General features: G+C 36.5%; 1 protein-coding gene across 2 annotated transcripts in view; it reads right to left on the bottom strand.

Annotated features, from left to right (window-relative positions):
* Positions 1–316: 316 nt before the first annotated feature.
* Positions 317–15,862, bottom strand: part of CLIC2 (chloride intracellular channel 2) — a 37,188-nt gene continuing 21,642 nt past the window's right edge. For both annotated transcript variants that reach the window (XM_045068094.1, XM_004779285.3), the window contains exons 2-6: positions 13,706–13,815; positions 13,456–13,581; positions 2,485–2,591; positions 1,824–2,005; positions 317–879 (exon numbers count right to left, since the gene is read on the bottom strand). In XM_045068094.1, the coding sequence (XP_044924029.1) occupies positions 718–879; positions 1,824–2,005; positions 2,485–2,591; positions 13,456–13,581; positions 13,706–13,815 (687 nt within the window). In that variant the 3' untranslated portion in view covers positions 317–717. The remainder of the gene's footprint in view (positions 880–1,823; positions 2,006–2,484; positions 2,592–13,455; positions 13,582–13,705; positions 13,816–15,862) is intronic.

Genomic DNA, 15,862 nt, shown 5'->3' with positions numbered 1-15,862 from the left:
TCTTTTTTTTTTTTTAAGATTTTATTTATTTATTTGACAGAGAGAGATCACAAGTAGTCAAAGAGGCAGGCAGGGAGAGGGAGAAGCAGGCTCCCCGCCCAGCGGAGAGCCTGATGCAGGGCTTGATCCCAGGACCCTGAGATCATGACCTGAGCGGAAGGCAGAGGCTCAACCCACTAAGCCACCCAGGCGCCCCACCAGTTGGTCTTAATCTCTTTTTAGAGCTGATGTTAAAAGTCATTCTTTTAGGATTTGCCTCTCTGATATACTTACTCTCTGACTTTTTATTCATACCAGAAATAAATTCACCCATGTATTAAACTAACAAAAATGTAAAATTGTTTTAATGATTTAAACAGAAGTGTTTCTAAGGAGCAGTTTAAGAATGTGGCTCTATTTATGTCATTTGTAACTTCAGCCATCTGTTGAGCTTACACATGATGCATTCTAATAATTCAATTAAATAGCAAAAGATCATGATACTTTCCATGTGATTTAAGATTGCAGTAGTTATGCCATGGGAATAAAGAAAATTAAGTGAATATATAAGGAACTTAAAAATACACAGTGAGAAGATAGTTTGGACTGACTAGATACAGAAAATACGGCATTCTTTTCATGAGAGTTGAGTAGAGGAAACAGTATTTTCCATATTCTTATTTTCAAAAACCTTTATAATATGATAAGTGAAAAGAGAGCCTTTCTACTAAAAAAGTCCTAACTTTTCTGTTTAGCCACACTTGCATAGGTATTTTCAATTTCTTTGTCTTCAGGACATGTGTGGATAAATTCTTCACGGGCATAGGCATTGTGAAGATAGCGCCAGACTCCTGAGAATTCTGCTGGAATGTCAAAGTCACGGTATTTCTTGGCTGCAACCTAGGGTTTTGGGGAAAAAAAAAAAACAGTTGGTAGTAAAAGACATCAGTGACATGCCTAATGTGTAGAAACATATCTGAAAAGTCACGATCATTAAGGACACGTTATCTACACAAAAAATAAGCTTAAAAATCTTGGACTTACTGCTTTAATGTTTCGTTTACAAAGGTAGACAAAGCTATGTGTGTGTAATCACATTTATATTTATGCTGTACTTAATTATTAGTATGTTTAGAAGAAAGCACAGAAAAAGAACACATATTTCTCCACTAGACTAAGACTTTGCTTAGGGTCCCAACTATGTCTTTTTATAAAATATTTTATTTATTTATTCCTCAGAGAGAGAGGAAGCACAGGCACAAGCATGGGGAGCGGCAGGCAGACAGAAAAGTGGGCTCCCTATTGAGCAAGGGGCCCGATGCAGGACTCCAGGACCCTGGAATCATGATCTGAGCCGAAGGCAGACGCTTCACTGACTGAACCACGCAGGCACCCTGGGTCCCAACTATGTCTTATCTCTTTATGTGTTCTGTTTGTCTGGCATAGGATCTGTGACAGAATAAGTTCTGTTTGATAAGAATTTATTAAATCAGTGATTAAATCATCATAAAATTAGTAGCTCACACTATTTGTCATTTGCTATGATTCAGACACTGTTCTAAGCATTTTACATGCCTTAATTTAATTTTCTCAACAATTCCATGAAATGGGTAACATTACCCTTGTTTTATAGATAAGACAAGATAAGAAAACACCTTCTGATTTCAGAAGAAGCAAGAAGTTTTTATGGTTCCCAGAAAAGATCATTATGGATTTTTCCTCTGGGAAGAAAAAGGGTGACAAAACCATCATCTAACAATCTCACACTAAATAGTCACTGTGTTTCATGGGGGCAATTCCCAAACCCCTCCCAAAACCATTCAGCATGCCTTACAAAGGCTTACTTTAATAATGTTCAGTTTGGGTAACAAGCTGCAGTCAGCCAGTGTCAGCTGATCCCCGTCCAAGAACAATCTTCTGGAAACTGTGAGTTCCTCAGGACTGTCTGGATCAATTTCATCCAGAAGCGGAGTGTTTAAGTAATCATCCAGACGTTTAAATTCTCTGAGCAGAGATTTTTCAAAATCTGGTGCAAAGAAGTCATAGGGTTACTAATGTTTTGTCTTCATGACTGAATACATTCTCAATATGCTTTTTTACACATTTAGACATCTTTACATACATGTTATTACTAAACACAGAAGAGTCAGAAGTGGAATCAGAGACTAATAGCTCTCATAACTCAGAAGATAGTAGACCTATTCAAGAATGTTTGTGGTAGATGTTATGGTTTCGGAAACCTTAAAAGTACACAGTCCTGCAGTTAGTTCACTCCTGGTATATCAATGCTCTAATTGAGCTAAGTTAGTAGTTGCCCTATTGAGTCTAGGGTTCTAAATTTAACAAAACTTCATGGAAAGGGATCTCAAAGGAGAGAAGAAAGAATCAGAGGAAAAGTGTATTCCCCAACAGATACTACATAGTCAGGAAAATCCTATTTTAGCTGAGTGAGACTGTGAGAGTCAGCAAATGTGTGAGAGAAACAGAAATTTAAAGGTATCTTACGCTTATTTGCTTCTTTTTGAGTATTCTTAATGTATGCAGAAAACTTGGCAAAGAGGTTACAGCCCACATCAAAGGACTCCTTGTTCTTGGGACTCAGGTGTGGATACCTTAAAAAGAAACATCAGTCTATGATTATTCACACATAACAAGTTAGGGACCAAGTATCCTGGCTTGCACTTTACTGAGGATGGAGGTTTTGGGAAATTGTGCTGGACATGGAAGGCCCTGGAATGTCTCATTGGAAATATATATTTCTCCCAATAACAGAATACTTAATTTCTTAAGTTCACTGGGAAGCCAGTTGTGGAGAATTCAAAGCTCATTAACTTGTAGAAACAATATTTTAAATGGCAGTTAGGTCCTCTGTACTTGCTCCTAAAAGCCTATTTGGCAGGAGATATGTTGGTAATACATTTTCAAAGATAAGTCATAGGAAAAACATGATTTTAAATTATTGCAACTTACATAAAAAATGAAGGAATATAGAGTATCCTCTAAAATGTTGTAATAATGTAATTCACCACATTAAGAAATTAAATACCATATGATCATGAATAGATGCAGAAAAAGAGTTCAATGAAAATCAATTCCTATTCACAAAAAACATTCCGTTAGCAACTAGAAATGGTCAGGACAAAAACTTAGTCATCTTCCTTGATTCCTCTCTTCTCTCCATATCCATATTTGATGTATTAGCAATTCTCGCCAGTTTACTTTTCAAATTCTTGCCAGCTTACTTACTTACTTATCAATTCTTGCCAGCTTACCCAGGGGAGGTGGGTGGGGGATGGGCTAGATGGGTGATGGGCATTTAGGAGGGCAATGGGTGAGCACTGGGTATTGTATGTAAGTGATGAACCACTGAATTCTACTACTGAAGCCATTACTGCACTGTATGTAAACTAAATAGAATTTAAATAAAAATCTGAAAAGAAAACACATAACCTCCCAAATGTACTCAGAATCTATCCACTTCTCACCACTTCCACTGCCCCGTGACTGATCCAAAGCTTCTTGACTACTCTCCCCACTCCCCTGCTTGTCCCCCACACTCTTCGACTATTTTCTACCTGCTGCCAAAGCAATCATGCTAAAAGGTAAGTTGTATCATGTCTCTTCCCTCCTTATTATCCTGCAGTGTGTCCATCTTATTCGGACTCAGACCCCGAGTCCTCTCAGTAACCCTCTGCTCTCCTTTCCTCCTACTCTTCCCCACTCACTTCACTTGGAACTTAGTTCCTTGGTGTTCTTCAAATAGGCCTGACAAGCTTCCACATCAAGTCGTTTTCATGTTGTCTGCCTTAAAAGGAGTGATTTCCCTCATACATGACCATGACCTGCTCCCCCTCTTCCTAAGTCAGGCCTTCCTCTGCCTACCCTATCTAACATTGCAACCCTTCCCCCTGTACTTAACACTTGCTATTTCCCTGCCTTGTTGTTTTTTTGTTTTTAGTATTTAGCATCATCTAAAGTAGTTTGTTTTGCTTTAAAGTAGTTTGTTTATTGTCTTCCCCAACTAGAACGTAAGGTCCACAAGGGCAGAGTGTTTTTGCTTGGTTTAACCACTGATGTGTCCCAAGTGCCTAGAATAATATCTGACACTTACTAAGTATTCAGTAAATATTTGTTGAATGATTAAACTAATTCATTAATTTCCTTAACTTGATAAAATGTATCCATCAAAAACTTTCATCAAGCACCCTATAAATGGAGAAATGTTAGAACTATTTCCCTTAAAATGAGTACAAGATAAGAATAATCACTATCATTACTACTCTTCAACATGGTGCTGAATGCACTAACAAATTAAACAAAAAACCATTCTAAATGGTGACTTTAGAACCATTTACATTATATTAAGGAACAAGTTAATTACATTAACTTGAAAACCATTTACATTAAATTAAGACACCTACAGCAGACCTGTACCCCTGGGGATAAAAATATATGTTTATAAAAAATAAAAACTTAAAAAAAAGATTCAAATTAAGACACCTACAATTGCTTTTATAGTAGATACTGTTTTTGAGGTTCTAACAAGTTGAGAAAGACAACATAAAGCACTCGTATAATAATTGGAAGAGAAGCAACAATATAATTATATACCTAGAAAACCCAGGAAAATATAAGAAAAATTACTAGAATTAATGAGATATTTTGGGAAGGTGGCTAATATAAGTCTAACATTAAAAAAAAAAAGTCTTCCATGCTAGCAATAACCAGGTAGAAATGGATATTAGTAGCATATTCCATTTACAATACTGATAAAAGTATAAAATATTTAGAAATAACTTAATAGAAAAGGTAGAGAGCCAGTATGAGAAAAGCAGAACAAGACAAAATCTTATCAAAGAACATAAGACTGGCACTTAGGTTGATAACCTAATGTAAATCAGTGGATGAATAGCTAAAGGAGTTGTAGTGCTTATATGCAACATATACTATAATATTCATTAAAAAACAGTCAAGTGATAGTTTACTGGAGGCACCTTGGTGGAGGGATTGAGGAGATATTGTCTGAATTGTAAAAACTTGCAACTAATAGATAAATAAGCACAGTATAGTAATTATAGTCAACAAGACGCTATTATAAACTTCAAAAGTTGCTAAGAGACAAAGTTTTAATTGTTCTCACCACAAAAAAGAAATGATAATAATAAATATTATGTAATGTGATCGAGATATTTATTAACACTACAGTGGTTATCATATTGCAATATATAAATATCAAATCAACCTGTTGTGTATCTTGAACTTACACAATGTAATAAAACAATTATATCTCAATAAAAATATAATAAGATGGTACCCAAACAAATACACAAATCATGTTCTCTGATGGGAATCATTTGTATCATAAAAATGAAATTTCTTCAAATAGTAATATAAATCCAGTGTAATTTCAATTAAAAGCCTAATCTTTTTTTTTAAATTGAGATAAAATTCACATAACATAAAACTACATGAGCTATTTTAAGATTTTTTTTTAAATTTACTTGACAGGCAGAGATCACAAGTAGGCAGAGAGGCAGGCAGAGAGAGAGGGGGAAGCAGACTCCCTGCTGAGCAGAGAGCCCGATGCGGGGCTCAATCCCAGAACCCTGGGATCACGACCCGAGCCAAAGGCAGAGGCCTTAACCCACTGAGCCACCCAGGCGCCCTGAGCTATTGTAAAATGTACAATTTAGTGGCTTGTGCAACAATCACTCCTACCTCGTTCCTGTTAAGCAGGTACTCCCCATTTACTCCTCCTCTCAGCCCCTGGAACCACTAATCTTTCTGTGTCTATAAATTTGCTTATTCTGGGCATTTTATGTAAATGGAATCATATAATATGTGGCCTGTGTGTTTGGCTTCTTTCATTTAGTATTATGGTCAAGGTTCATTCATATTCTAGTATCTATCCTTACCTCATTCTTTTTTATGGCTGAATAATATTTCATTGTATGGATAGACCACATTTTCCTTATCCAATAATCAGTTGATGTACATTTGTGCTGTTTTCATCCTTTGATTAGTGCAAATAGTGCTGCTATGAACATTGCATATGTGTTTTTGTTTGCATACTTGTTTTCAGTTCTTTTGAGTGTGTACCTGATTTTGGAAGTGCTGGGTCATACGAGAATGCTATGGTGAAATTTCTACTAGCAATGTATGAGAATTCCAATTTCTCCACATCTTCATCAGCACTTGCTATTTTCTGTTTCCTTTATGAGAGCCATCTTGGTGGCTTTAAAGTATTATCTCATTGTGTTTTATTTTTCTCATTGTGGCTTTGATTTGCATTTCCCAATGTTTAATGATGTTAAACATCTTTCATGTGCTCATTAGTTGCATATATTCTCTAGAGAAATGTCTACATAAGTCCCTTGTCCATTTTAAAATTAGGTTGTTTGCCTTTCTGTTGTTGAATTGAAAGAATTCTTTATATATTCTGGATACTAGACCTTTATCAAATACATGATTTGGAAATACTGTCTCCCATTTTGTGGGTTATCTTTTCACTCTTTTTGATAGTGTTCTTTGATGCCTGAAAGTTTTTAATTTGATGAATTCTAATTAATCTATTTTTTCTTGTGTTGCTTAAACATTTGGTGTCATATCTAAGATTCTATTGCCAAACACAAGTCCCTGAAGATTTACATATAAGTTTTCTTCTAAGAGTTCATAGTTTTAGCCCATACATATAGTTCTTTGATAGAATTTTAATTAATTTTTATTTATGGTGTGCGGTAAGGGTCTAACTTTATTCTCTTACATGGAATATCTAGTTGTCCCAGCACCATTTCTTGGAGAGACTATTCTTCCCTCATCCAATGGTTTTGGCATTCTTGAAAATCAATTGACCATAGATGTATGGGTTTATTTCTGGACTCTCAACTCTCCTCCATTCACTTATTCCTTTCTTATGCACTGTTTTGATTACTATAAACTTGTAGTAAGTTTTGAAATCAGGAAGTGTGAGTCCTCCTACTTTGTCTTTATCAAAACTAATTTGGCTATTTGTAGTCTCTTGCAATTCCATATGAATTTGAGCATTGCCTTTTTCATTTCTGCAAAAAAAAAGTAATTTTTATTGTGGTTGCACTGAATTAGTAGATCCCTTTGGAGAATATTTCTTTTTTTTTTAAAGATTTTATTTATTTATTTGACAGAGAGAGATCACAAGTACGCAGAGAGGCAGGCAGAGAGAAAGGGGGAAGCAGGCTCCCTGCTGAGCAGAGAGCCCGATGTGGGGCTCGATCCCAGGACCCTGGGATCATGACCGGAGCCGAAGGCAGAGGCTTTAACCCACTGAGCCACCCAGGTGCCCCTGGAGAATATTTCTATCTATCTTAATATTAAGTCATCTATTCCCCAAGCATGGGATGTTTGAATGGGTTGAATTGTGTCACTCCAAAAAGATATGTTGAAGTCATAAACTTAAGTACTTTATTTTTTTTAAATTTATTTATTTATTTTGTGGGGGGAGGGCAAGAAAGAATCTTCAAGCAGACTCCCCACTGAGTAGAGAGCCTGATGCAGGGGTCAGTCTCACAAGCCATGAGATCATGACCTGAGCTGAAACCAAGAGTCAGATGCTCAACCAACTGAGCCAACCAAGCACCACAACTCAAGTACTTTCTAATGTAACCATATTTTGAAATAGGTCTATTACAGATGGAATTAGTTAAGATAATGCCATACTGGAGTAAGGCAGGTTCATTAATCCAAAATGATTGGTGTTCTTAAAAAAGAACATTTTTTGAAAAGACGGAAGTATGGAGAAAATGCCACGTGAAGATGGAAGTTTGGATTTACAGATCTACAAGTCAAGGAACATCAATGACTGCTGGAAAACTACTAGAAACTAGGCAAAGGCAAGAAAGGATCTTTTTCTTAAAGGTTTCAGAGAGAGCATGGCCCTGCTGATACTTTGACTTCATACTTTATACTTCTAGCTTTCAGAACTGTTAAGACAAATTTCTATTTTAAGCCACCCAATTTATCGCACTTGGTTATGGCAGCCCTAAGAAACTAATATAAATGTAAAATTTTTAGGTCTTCTTTAAATTATTTCAAAAATGATTTGTGTTTTTCAGCAGAGAACTCTTTCTCCTCCTTCCTTAAGTTTATTCTAAAGTATTCTGTTATTTTTGTTACTGTTAAAAATGGAATTTTTTTCTTAATTTACTTTTTTGGATTATTCATTGATAGTGTAAAGAAATACAACTGATTTTTGTATATTGACTATGTCCTTCAATTGCACTGAATTCACTTATTAGTTCTAGTAGTATTTTAGTGGATTTTAAAGGATTTTCTATATGAAAGATCATGCCATGTGTAAATAGAAATAGTTTTACTTCTTCCTTACCATTTTGGAATACTTTTTATTTATTTTTCTTTTGTAAATGCTCTGGTTAGCCCTTCCAATACAATGTTGAACAGAAATGTCAGAGAAAATTCCTCAATTTTTGTTTATGTGAAATGTCTTAATGTCTCTTTTCACTTTTGAATGATAGTTTAGCCCAATATGGTTGACTTTTATTCCTTCAGCACTTTATTTTATTTTATTTTTTAAAGATTTATCTGATTATTTGAGAGAGAAAGAAAGAGGGCAAGAGGGAGAGCCAGAGAGAGAGAGAGAGACAGAAGGAAGTGAGGAGGGGCAGAGGGAGAGAGAGTCTTAAGCAAATTCCACACTGAGTGTGGAGCCTGACTTGGGGCTCAGTCTCACTACCCTGAGATCAGGACCTGAGCCAAAACTGAGAGTCAGATACTTAACTGACTGTACCACCCAGCTGCTCCACCTTTCAGCACTTTAAATATGTCAGCTCAGTGCCTTCATCTGTTGATCTTATTGAGGATCCCTTCCACATGATGAGTCATTTTTCTCTTGCTGCTTTCAAGATTTGGCTTTGGCTTTAGAGAATTTGATTATAATGTATCCTGCTTTTGATCTCTTTGTGTTTATCTACTTGGAATTCATTGAACTCCTTGGATGTATAGATAAATGTATTTAATTAAATTTGGGAAGTTTTCAGCTATTATTCTGTCAAACATTCTTCTGCCTCTCGATTCCTATTCTCTCTTTCTGGGATTCCCATTATGTGTATCTTGGTACATTTGATGGTATTCCACTGGTATGTGAGATTCTGCTCATTTTCTTCCTTTTCCCCTGACTGGATAATCTCAATTGACTTATGTTCAGTTTTGCATATTATTTCTTTTTTTTTTAAGATTTTATTTATTTATTTGACACAGAGAGAGAGAGAGAGATCACAAGTAGGCAGAGAGGCAGGCAGAGAGAAAGGGGGAAGCAGGCCCCCCGATGAGCAGAGAGCCTGATGCGGGGCTCGATCCCAGGACCCTGAGATCATGACCTGAGCTGAAGGCAGAGGCTTAACCCACTGAGCCACGTAGGCGCCCTGCATATTATTTCTTTTATCTGTTTAAATCTGCTGTTGAAGTTCGGTAGTGAATTTTTTGTTTTAGTTATTGTACTTTTCAACTCCAGAATTTCTATTTGGTTCCTTTTAGTAATTTCTATCTTTTTATTGATATTCTCTCTATGTTGAGGTTGTGCTCTATACTTTTCTTTAGTTCTTTGTCTATGGTTTTCTTTAGCTTTCTGAACAGATTTTACGTAGGTGATATAAAATATTTGTATATTAAATCAAATATCTGGGCTTTCTCAGGGACATTTCTATTAATTTCTTTTTTTCCTGTGAATGGGCCATACTTTCTTGTTTCTTGACATGAATTGTATTTTATTTTTTTAAATTAACATATAATGTATTATCAGCCCCAGGGGTACAGGTCTGTGAATCGCCAGGTTTACACACACTTCACAGCACTCGTCATAACAAATACCCTCCCCAGTGACCATAACCCCACCACCCTCTCCCTACCCCCCTCTTCCTGGTGACCCTCAGTTTGTTTTGTGAGATGAAGAGTCACTTATGGTTTGTCTCCCTCCCGATCCCATCTTGTTTCATTTATTCTTTTCCTACCCTGCAAACCACCCACATTGCATCTCCACTTCCTCATATCAGGCAGATCATATGATAATTGTCTTTCTCCGATTGACTTATTTCACTAAGCATAATACCCTCTAGTTCCATCCATGTCTTCGCAAATGGCATGAACTTTATTTTTTTCTTGAAAACTAGATACTTAAATATTATAATGTAGAAACTCTGAAAATCAGATTCTCTCATTCCCCAGGATTTGTTGTTGTTGCTTATTGCAGGTATCCTTTATTTGTTTAGTGAATTTTCTGAAGTGATTTAGTAAAGTCTATGTTCTTTGTTGTGTGTGGCCACTGAAATCTTTGTCCCATTATCTTTGGTTAGTTTTTGATTTAACAGAGATTTCATTAAACTCCCAGAACCAAAACAAACAAACAAATATAGAAAGAAAGGTCTTTCAGTGTTTGCAGTCTTGCTCTGAGTTGGGGCACTCCTTCAATGCTTATGTAAGCAGTTTACAGTTTAGCCTTCAATTTCTGCTTGCCTGGTGTCTCAAGTTTAGTCAGAAGTAAGAATTTAGGATCTTCTCAAGTCTTTTATGAGCATAGGTCTAAACCTGGACATGTGCATGGACTTCTAGAGTCCCTAGAATACATGAAAGTGTTTTGAAGCCTTTATTCCCGCAAGTATCCCCCAAACATCCCAGCCTGTTTCTTCCCAGGCTTTTCAGTTGTCTATTGCTTTCCCCAAGTACTATCCCTTGTCCCATGTAGCAAGGACTAATGCAACTGCCTTTAAATGCCTTCCATGAATGCCCCCAAGGAAACTGCCTCAGCCCCGGGAAAGCTGTAAAGTAGGTGAAAAGAGACAAACCCTTGACCTACTCTTTCAGGGTGCCACCAGGCCAAATCACACAACCATATTTATTTGAGAATAAATCCCATATCATGTCCTCTGCTACCAGAAACCTGCACCTACAATGTGGACTGCTATCTTTAAGGCTGTTAAAGACTGAGGAGTAGAAGATGGTAAGATAACCTGAAATCCCATAAGGCTCTTTTACTAAAATTAAGCTTCTTTTCTGCATTAATATTCCCTTGGCTCTGGTAAATTTTGGGTTATATTCCAGAGTTCTGAAAAAGTTGATTCTGATATTTTCCCCCAAGCTATTCATTATTTTTATGGAGAGATGGAGTTTTGGAGCTCCTTACTCCACCATTTTCATTGATGTAGGTATCTAACAGGTTTTAAAAATTTAGATAAAGTTTGGGGCGCCTGGGTTGCTCAGTGGATTAAAGCCTCTGCCTTCGGCTCAGTTCATGATCCCAGTGTCCTGGGATCGAGTCCCGCATCGGGCTCTCTGTTCAGTGGGGAGCCTGCTTCCTCCTCTCTTTCTCTCTCTGCCTGCCTCTCTGCCTATTTGTGATCTCTGTCTGTCAAATAAATAAATAAAATCTTTAAAAAATTTAGATAAAGTTTATATGAAAGGGCTTCCATATCTAGCAATATGGCAGACAAAATAACCACTCTGGGGGGCTTTGTAAAAAGAAAGTATATTGGGAGCCTGGGTGGCTTAGTGGGTTAAGGTCTCTGCCTTTGGCTCAGGTCATGATCCCAGGGTCCTGGGATCGAGCCCTGCATCGAGCCCCACATCAGGCTCTCTGGTCAGCAGGGAGCCTGCTTCCCTCTCTCTCTCTGCCTGCCTCTCTGCCTACTTGTGATCTCTGTCTGTAAAATAAATTTTTTAAAAAGTATAATAAAAAAAGAAAAAAAGTATATTTTAACATTATTTGTAATGCCAAAACTTAGAAACAGTCTTTCATTTGTTTCCCTAACAATGGTAACTGTTACAAACAGGTGATTATTGTGTCCCTTTTATTGTTATCCTTTAAAAAAATGGTAGTTTTTATTCCAGTTATCCCATTCCTGTTCCACCATGATATATTGAGTGTGTCAAGGAGTCAGTGGAAAAAACTTGTCTTTGTATTTTTTTAGGCTTTTCACTCATTTTTAGTTTATTTTTGTGAATGGTATAAGAAAGTGGTCCAGTTTTATTCTCTTGCATGTGGCTGTCCAGTTTTCCCAACACCATTTGCTGAAGAGACTCTTTTTTTCCCACTGGGTATTCTTTCCTGCATTGTCAAAGATTAGCTGACCATAGAGTTGTGGGTTCATTTCTGGGCTCTCTCTTCAGTTCCATTGATCTATGTGTATTTTTTCTTTTCTGAATTTTCAAATTTCCTTTTTAAAAGGTTTTTATTTACATTATAGTTAGCTGACATATAGTTTAACATTGGTTTCAGGAGTAGAATTTAGTGATTCATCACTTATATAGAACACTCAGTGCTCATCACAACATTAACCTTCCTCAATACCCATCATTTTGTGTCTGTACCATACTGTCTTGATCTCTACAGGTTTGTAATGTAACTTGAAGTCTGAAATTGTGATGTCTCCAGAAACATACCTATAAATACAAAGTAAAAACTGCTGTTTGCCAAAGTGGGGGGATGGGCAAAATGAGTGAAGGGGAGTGGGAGATACAGGCTTCCAGTTATGGAATGAACAAAAGGCACAACATAAAGAATATAAAAAATACTCTAGGGGTGCCTGGGTGTCTCAGTTAGTTAAACATCCAACTCTTGGTTTCAGCTCACATCATGATTTCAGGGTTGGCAGATCCAGCCCTTGGTGGGGCTTCCTGCTCAGCAGGGAGTCTGCTTGGGATTCCCTTTCCTGTCCCTCTGGCTCTCCCCCTGCTTGCTTGCTCTCTCTCTCTCTCTCCAAAATAAATAAAATCTTTTAAAAAATACTTTGATATTTTACATCTAACTTTTTAAAAAGATTTATTTATTTATTTGACAGACAGAGACAGCAGGAGAGGGAACACAAACAGGGGGAGTGGGAGAGGGAGAAGCAGGCTTCCCACCAAGCAGGGAGCCTGATACAGAGCTAGATTCCAGGACCCTGGGATCATGACCTGAGCTGAAGGCCGACACTTAATGACTGAGCCATCCAGGCACCCCTACATCTAACATTTTTATGTATTTGAAGTTCAAGGGGGAAGTTTATAAATGATAGACATTATACTTCCCAACCTAGAGAGCTTAGAAATCAGACTGAATCAAAGGCTATTTCAAATTTGAAGATCTTGTGAGGGCTCTACAATAAAACAAGTCTAATTTCTATCAGTATAAATGTCCCCAAGCTTCATTATGGCTGAAATTCCCTGCCTTTCCCAGGTTTCCAAATCTATCCTTTGCCCTTTCCTAATATATTACCTACATCTAATAAGGTTTTAACAACTTTACATATATTAAATAAGTAATACTGTAAAAATTTTTATTATCATGTGTAGAGTAATCATGGGGATCTTAGTAAACATTTCTAGAAAAACAGCAAAAGAGAAGTCCAACAGTGAAAAAGAGTTAGATATCTAGAAGTAAGAATCCTCAATCTATAATATAGGGCAATAAAATAGATTTTCTCAAAAACAGTAATATCATGTGAAATGCTGTACCTTGGAGGAGCCAGTGTCTGCTCTAGAAACTCCTCAATTTTAATGAAGTCTGTTTTCAACTCCTTGTTATACACCAGAAAGGGAGGATTGGTACCTGGGGCTAAGTCCTTCAGCTCTTCAGGCTTTCTGTGATTATTGAAAATAAGCAGAGTTAGGCCTCTAGATAAAGTACACATACGCAAACACAAACATTATATTGGTGTCTACTGATTTCAATCTCCAGAATGAAACATGTCCTGATTTCTCTTACCTGGTCATGTCAACAGTAGTCACATTGAATTTAACTCCTTTAAGCCAGAGGATCATAAAAAGGCGTTGGCAAAAGGGACAGTTTCCAATACTCTCCCCATCACTTCCAGCCTGTTAAGATAAAGGAAGGCCTCATTCATTCATTTGCTCAAGTATGTATTGAGTGCCTACCGGGAAATGAGCCAGTTGCTAGAGATGAAATTGGAAGCCCTTAATTTCATGGATCCTACCACCTATGGGCAGACAGATATAATGAATCAAATAAGTTTATTGTATTTAAAGTGACGAGTTTAATGAGTACATAATAATAATAGCTAATTTTATATGGTACCAGAATTTATATAACCATTTCCTATTGATGGGCATTTCAGATATTCCAAAATTTTTGCTACGCTGAACACTTCAGCAGCAAATACATCTGGACATATAATTTGTTGCACTTCTGACATTATATCTTTGGAATTAATATTCAAAATGAGAATGTGTAAAAAAGAACAAGTGCATTTTTCATTTCAATAGATCCTGCCAAATTTCCTTCCTGAAAGGCATTTTCCATATGCTTATTGCAGATTTTATTTCCTTATTTCGTGAAGTATTTGTTAAAGACAAACTTTCATTTTCTCTGTAAAAGTGATATTTTCACCTCCCCTTCCAATTTCCCCCAACTCCCTTCTCCTCTCCATCTCCCCTTGTCCTTCGTGCTATTTGTTATGCTCCACAAATAAGTGAAACCATATGATAATTGACTCTCTCTGCAGACTATGGACTCTGAAAAACAATCTGAGGGGTTTGAAGTGGGGGGGGTGGGAGGTTGGGGGAACCAGGTGGTGGGTATTAGAGAGGGCACGGATTGCATGGAGCACTGGGTGTGGTGCAAAACCAATGAATACTGTTACACTGAAAAAAATAAATAAATTTTAAAGATTTAAAAAAAAGCAAAAAAAACCCCTAAAAAACAAAGTGACATTTTCCTTACTGATTTGACAATTTTATTTATATATTAAAGATATTAACACTTTTAATACACATTACAGGTACCTTAAAACCTGGTTTATGTAAAAATTAAATTTTACATGGAATCTATTACTCAGTCCATTTTTTCTTTCTTTCTTTCTTTTTTTTTTTTAAATCTTAAGTTAGGTAAATGCAACACTGCCTCCATGGAAGAGATGGGTTTTTTTTTTTTTAAAGATTTTATTTATTTATTTGACAGAGAGAGAGATCACAAGTAGGTGGAGAGTCAGGCAGAGAGAGAGAGAGAAGCAGGCTCCCGCTGAGCAGAGAGCCCGATGCGGGGCTCGATCCTAGGACACTGAGATCATGACCTGAGCCGAAGGCAGCGGCTTAATCCACTGAGCCACCCAGGTGCCCCAGTCCATTTTTTCTGATCTCCTTACACTGTCATTATATACATTAAGATTACAAAAAACAAAAACAAAAAACAAAAAACCAATCCCAACCCTTTCTTATTTTGTTTTATTATAAAGATATTCTTCCGTGTTTTCTTTTAGTATCTTTCGGCTTTCAGTTTTTGCATTTGTTTCATCTATTTGGAATTTATTTTGGCACCAGGAATTGGTGTTCTAGCTTTTGTATGTAAATTTTTAAAAAAATGGTTAATAGATCCATTACCCTAATGCCAAAACCAAAGACACTACAGAAGGAAACTATAGGCCAATATCCCTGATAAACATACATGGAAAAGTCCTCAACAAAATACAACCAAATAACATTCAACAATACATTGAAAGGACAATTCACCATCATCAAGTGGGATTTGCTTCAGGGATGTAAGGATGTTTTAAAATTCATAAAACAATCAATGTGATACAGGATATTAACAAAAGAAAGAACAAAAACCATATGACTATCATCTCAATAGATCAGAAAAGCCTTTCAACAAAATATAACATCCATTTATGATAAAAACTCTCAACAAAGTTGGTTTGGAAGGCACATATCTCAACATAATAAAGTTCATATATGAAAAACCCACAGCTAACATCATAACCAATGGTCAAAACTGAAGGCTTATCCTCTAAGATCAGGGACAAGAAAAGGATGTTCACTCTCACCACTTTTATTCAATATAATAATGGAAGTCCTAACTGTAACAGTCAAACAAGAAAAAGAAATGAAAGATCTAAATTGATAAACT

This window comes from Mustela putorius, unplaced genomic scaffold (genome assembly GCF_011764305.1).
Source record: "Mustela putorius furo isolate JIRA1106 unplaced genomic scaffold, ASM1176430v1.1 tig00003899_pilon_pilon_pilon, whole genome shotgun sequence".
In the NCBI taxonomy this organism is placed as follows: Eukaryota; Metazoa; Chordata; class Mammalia; order Carnivora; family Mustelidae; genus Mustela; species Mustela putorius.
The sequence above is the reverse complement of the archived record's forward strand: the minus strand, read 5'-3'. Positions and strand labels throughout refer to the sequence as shown.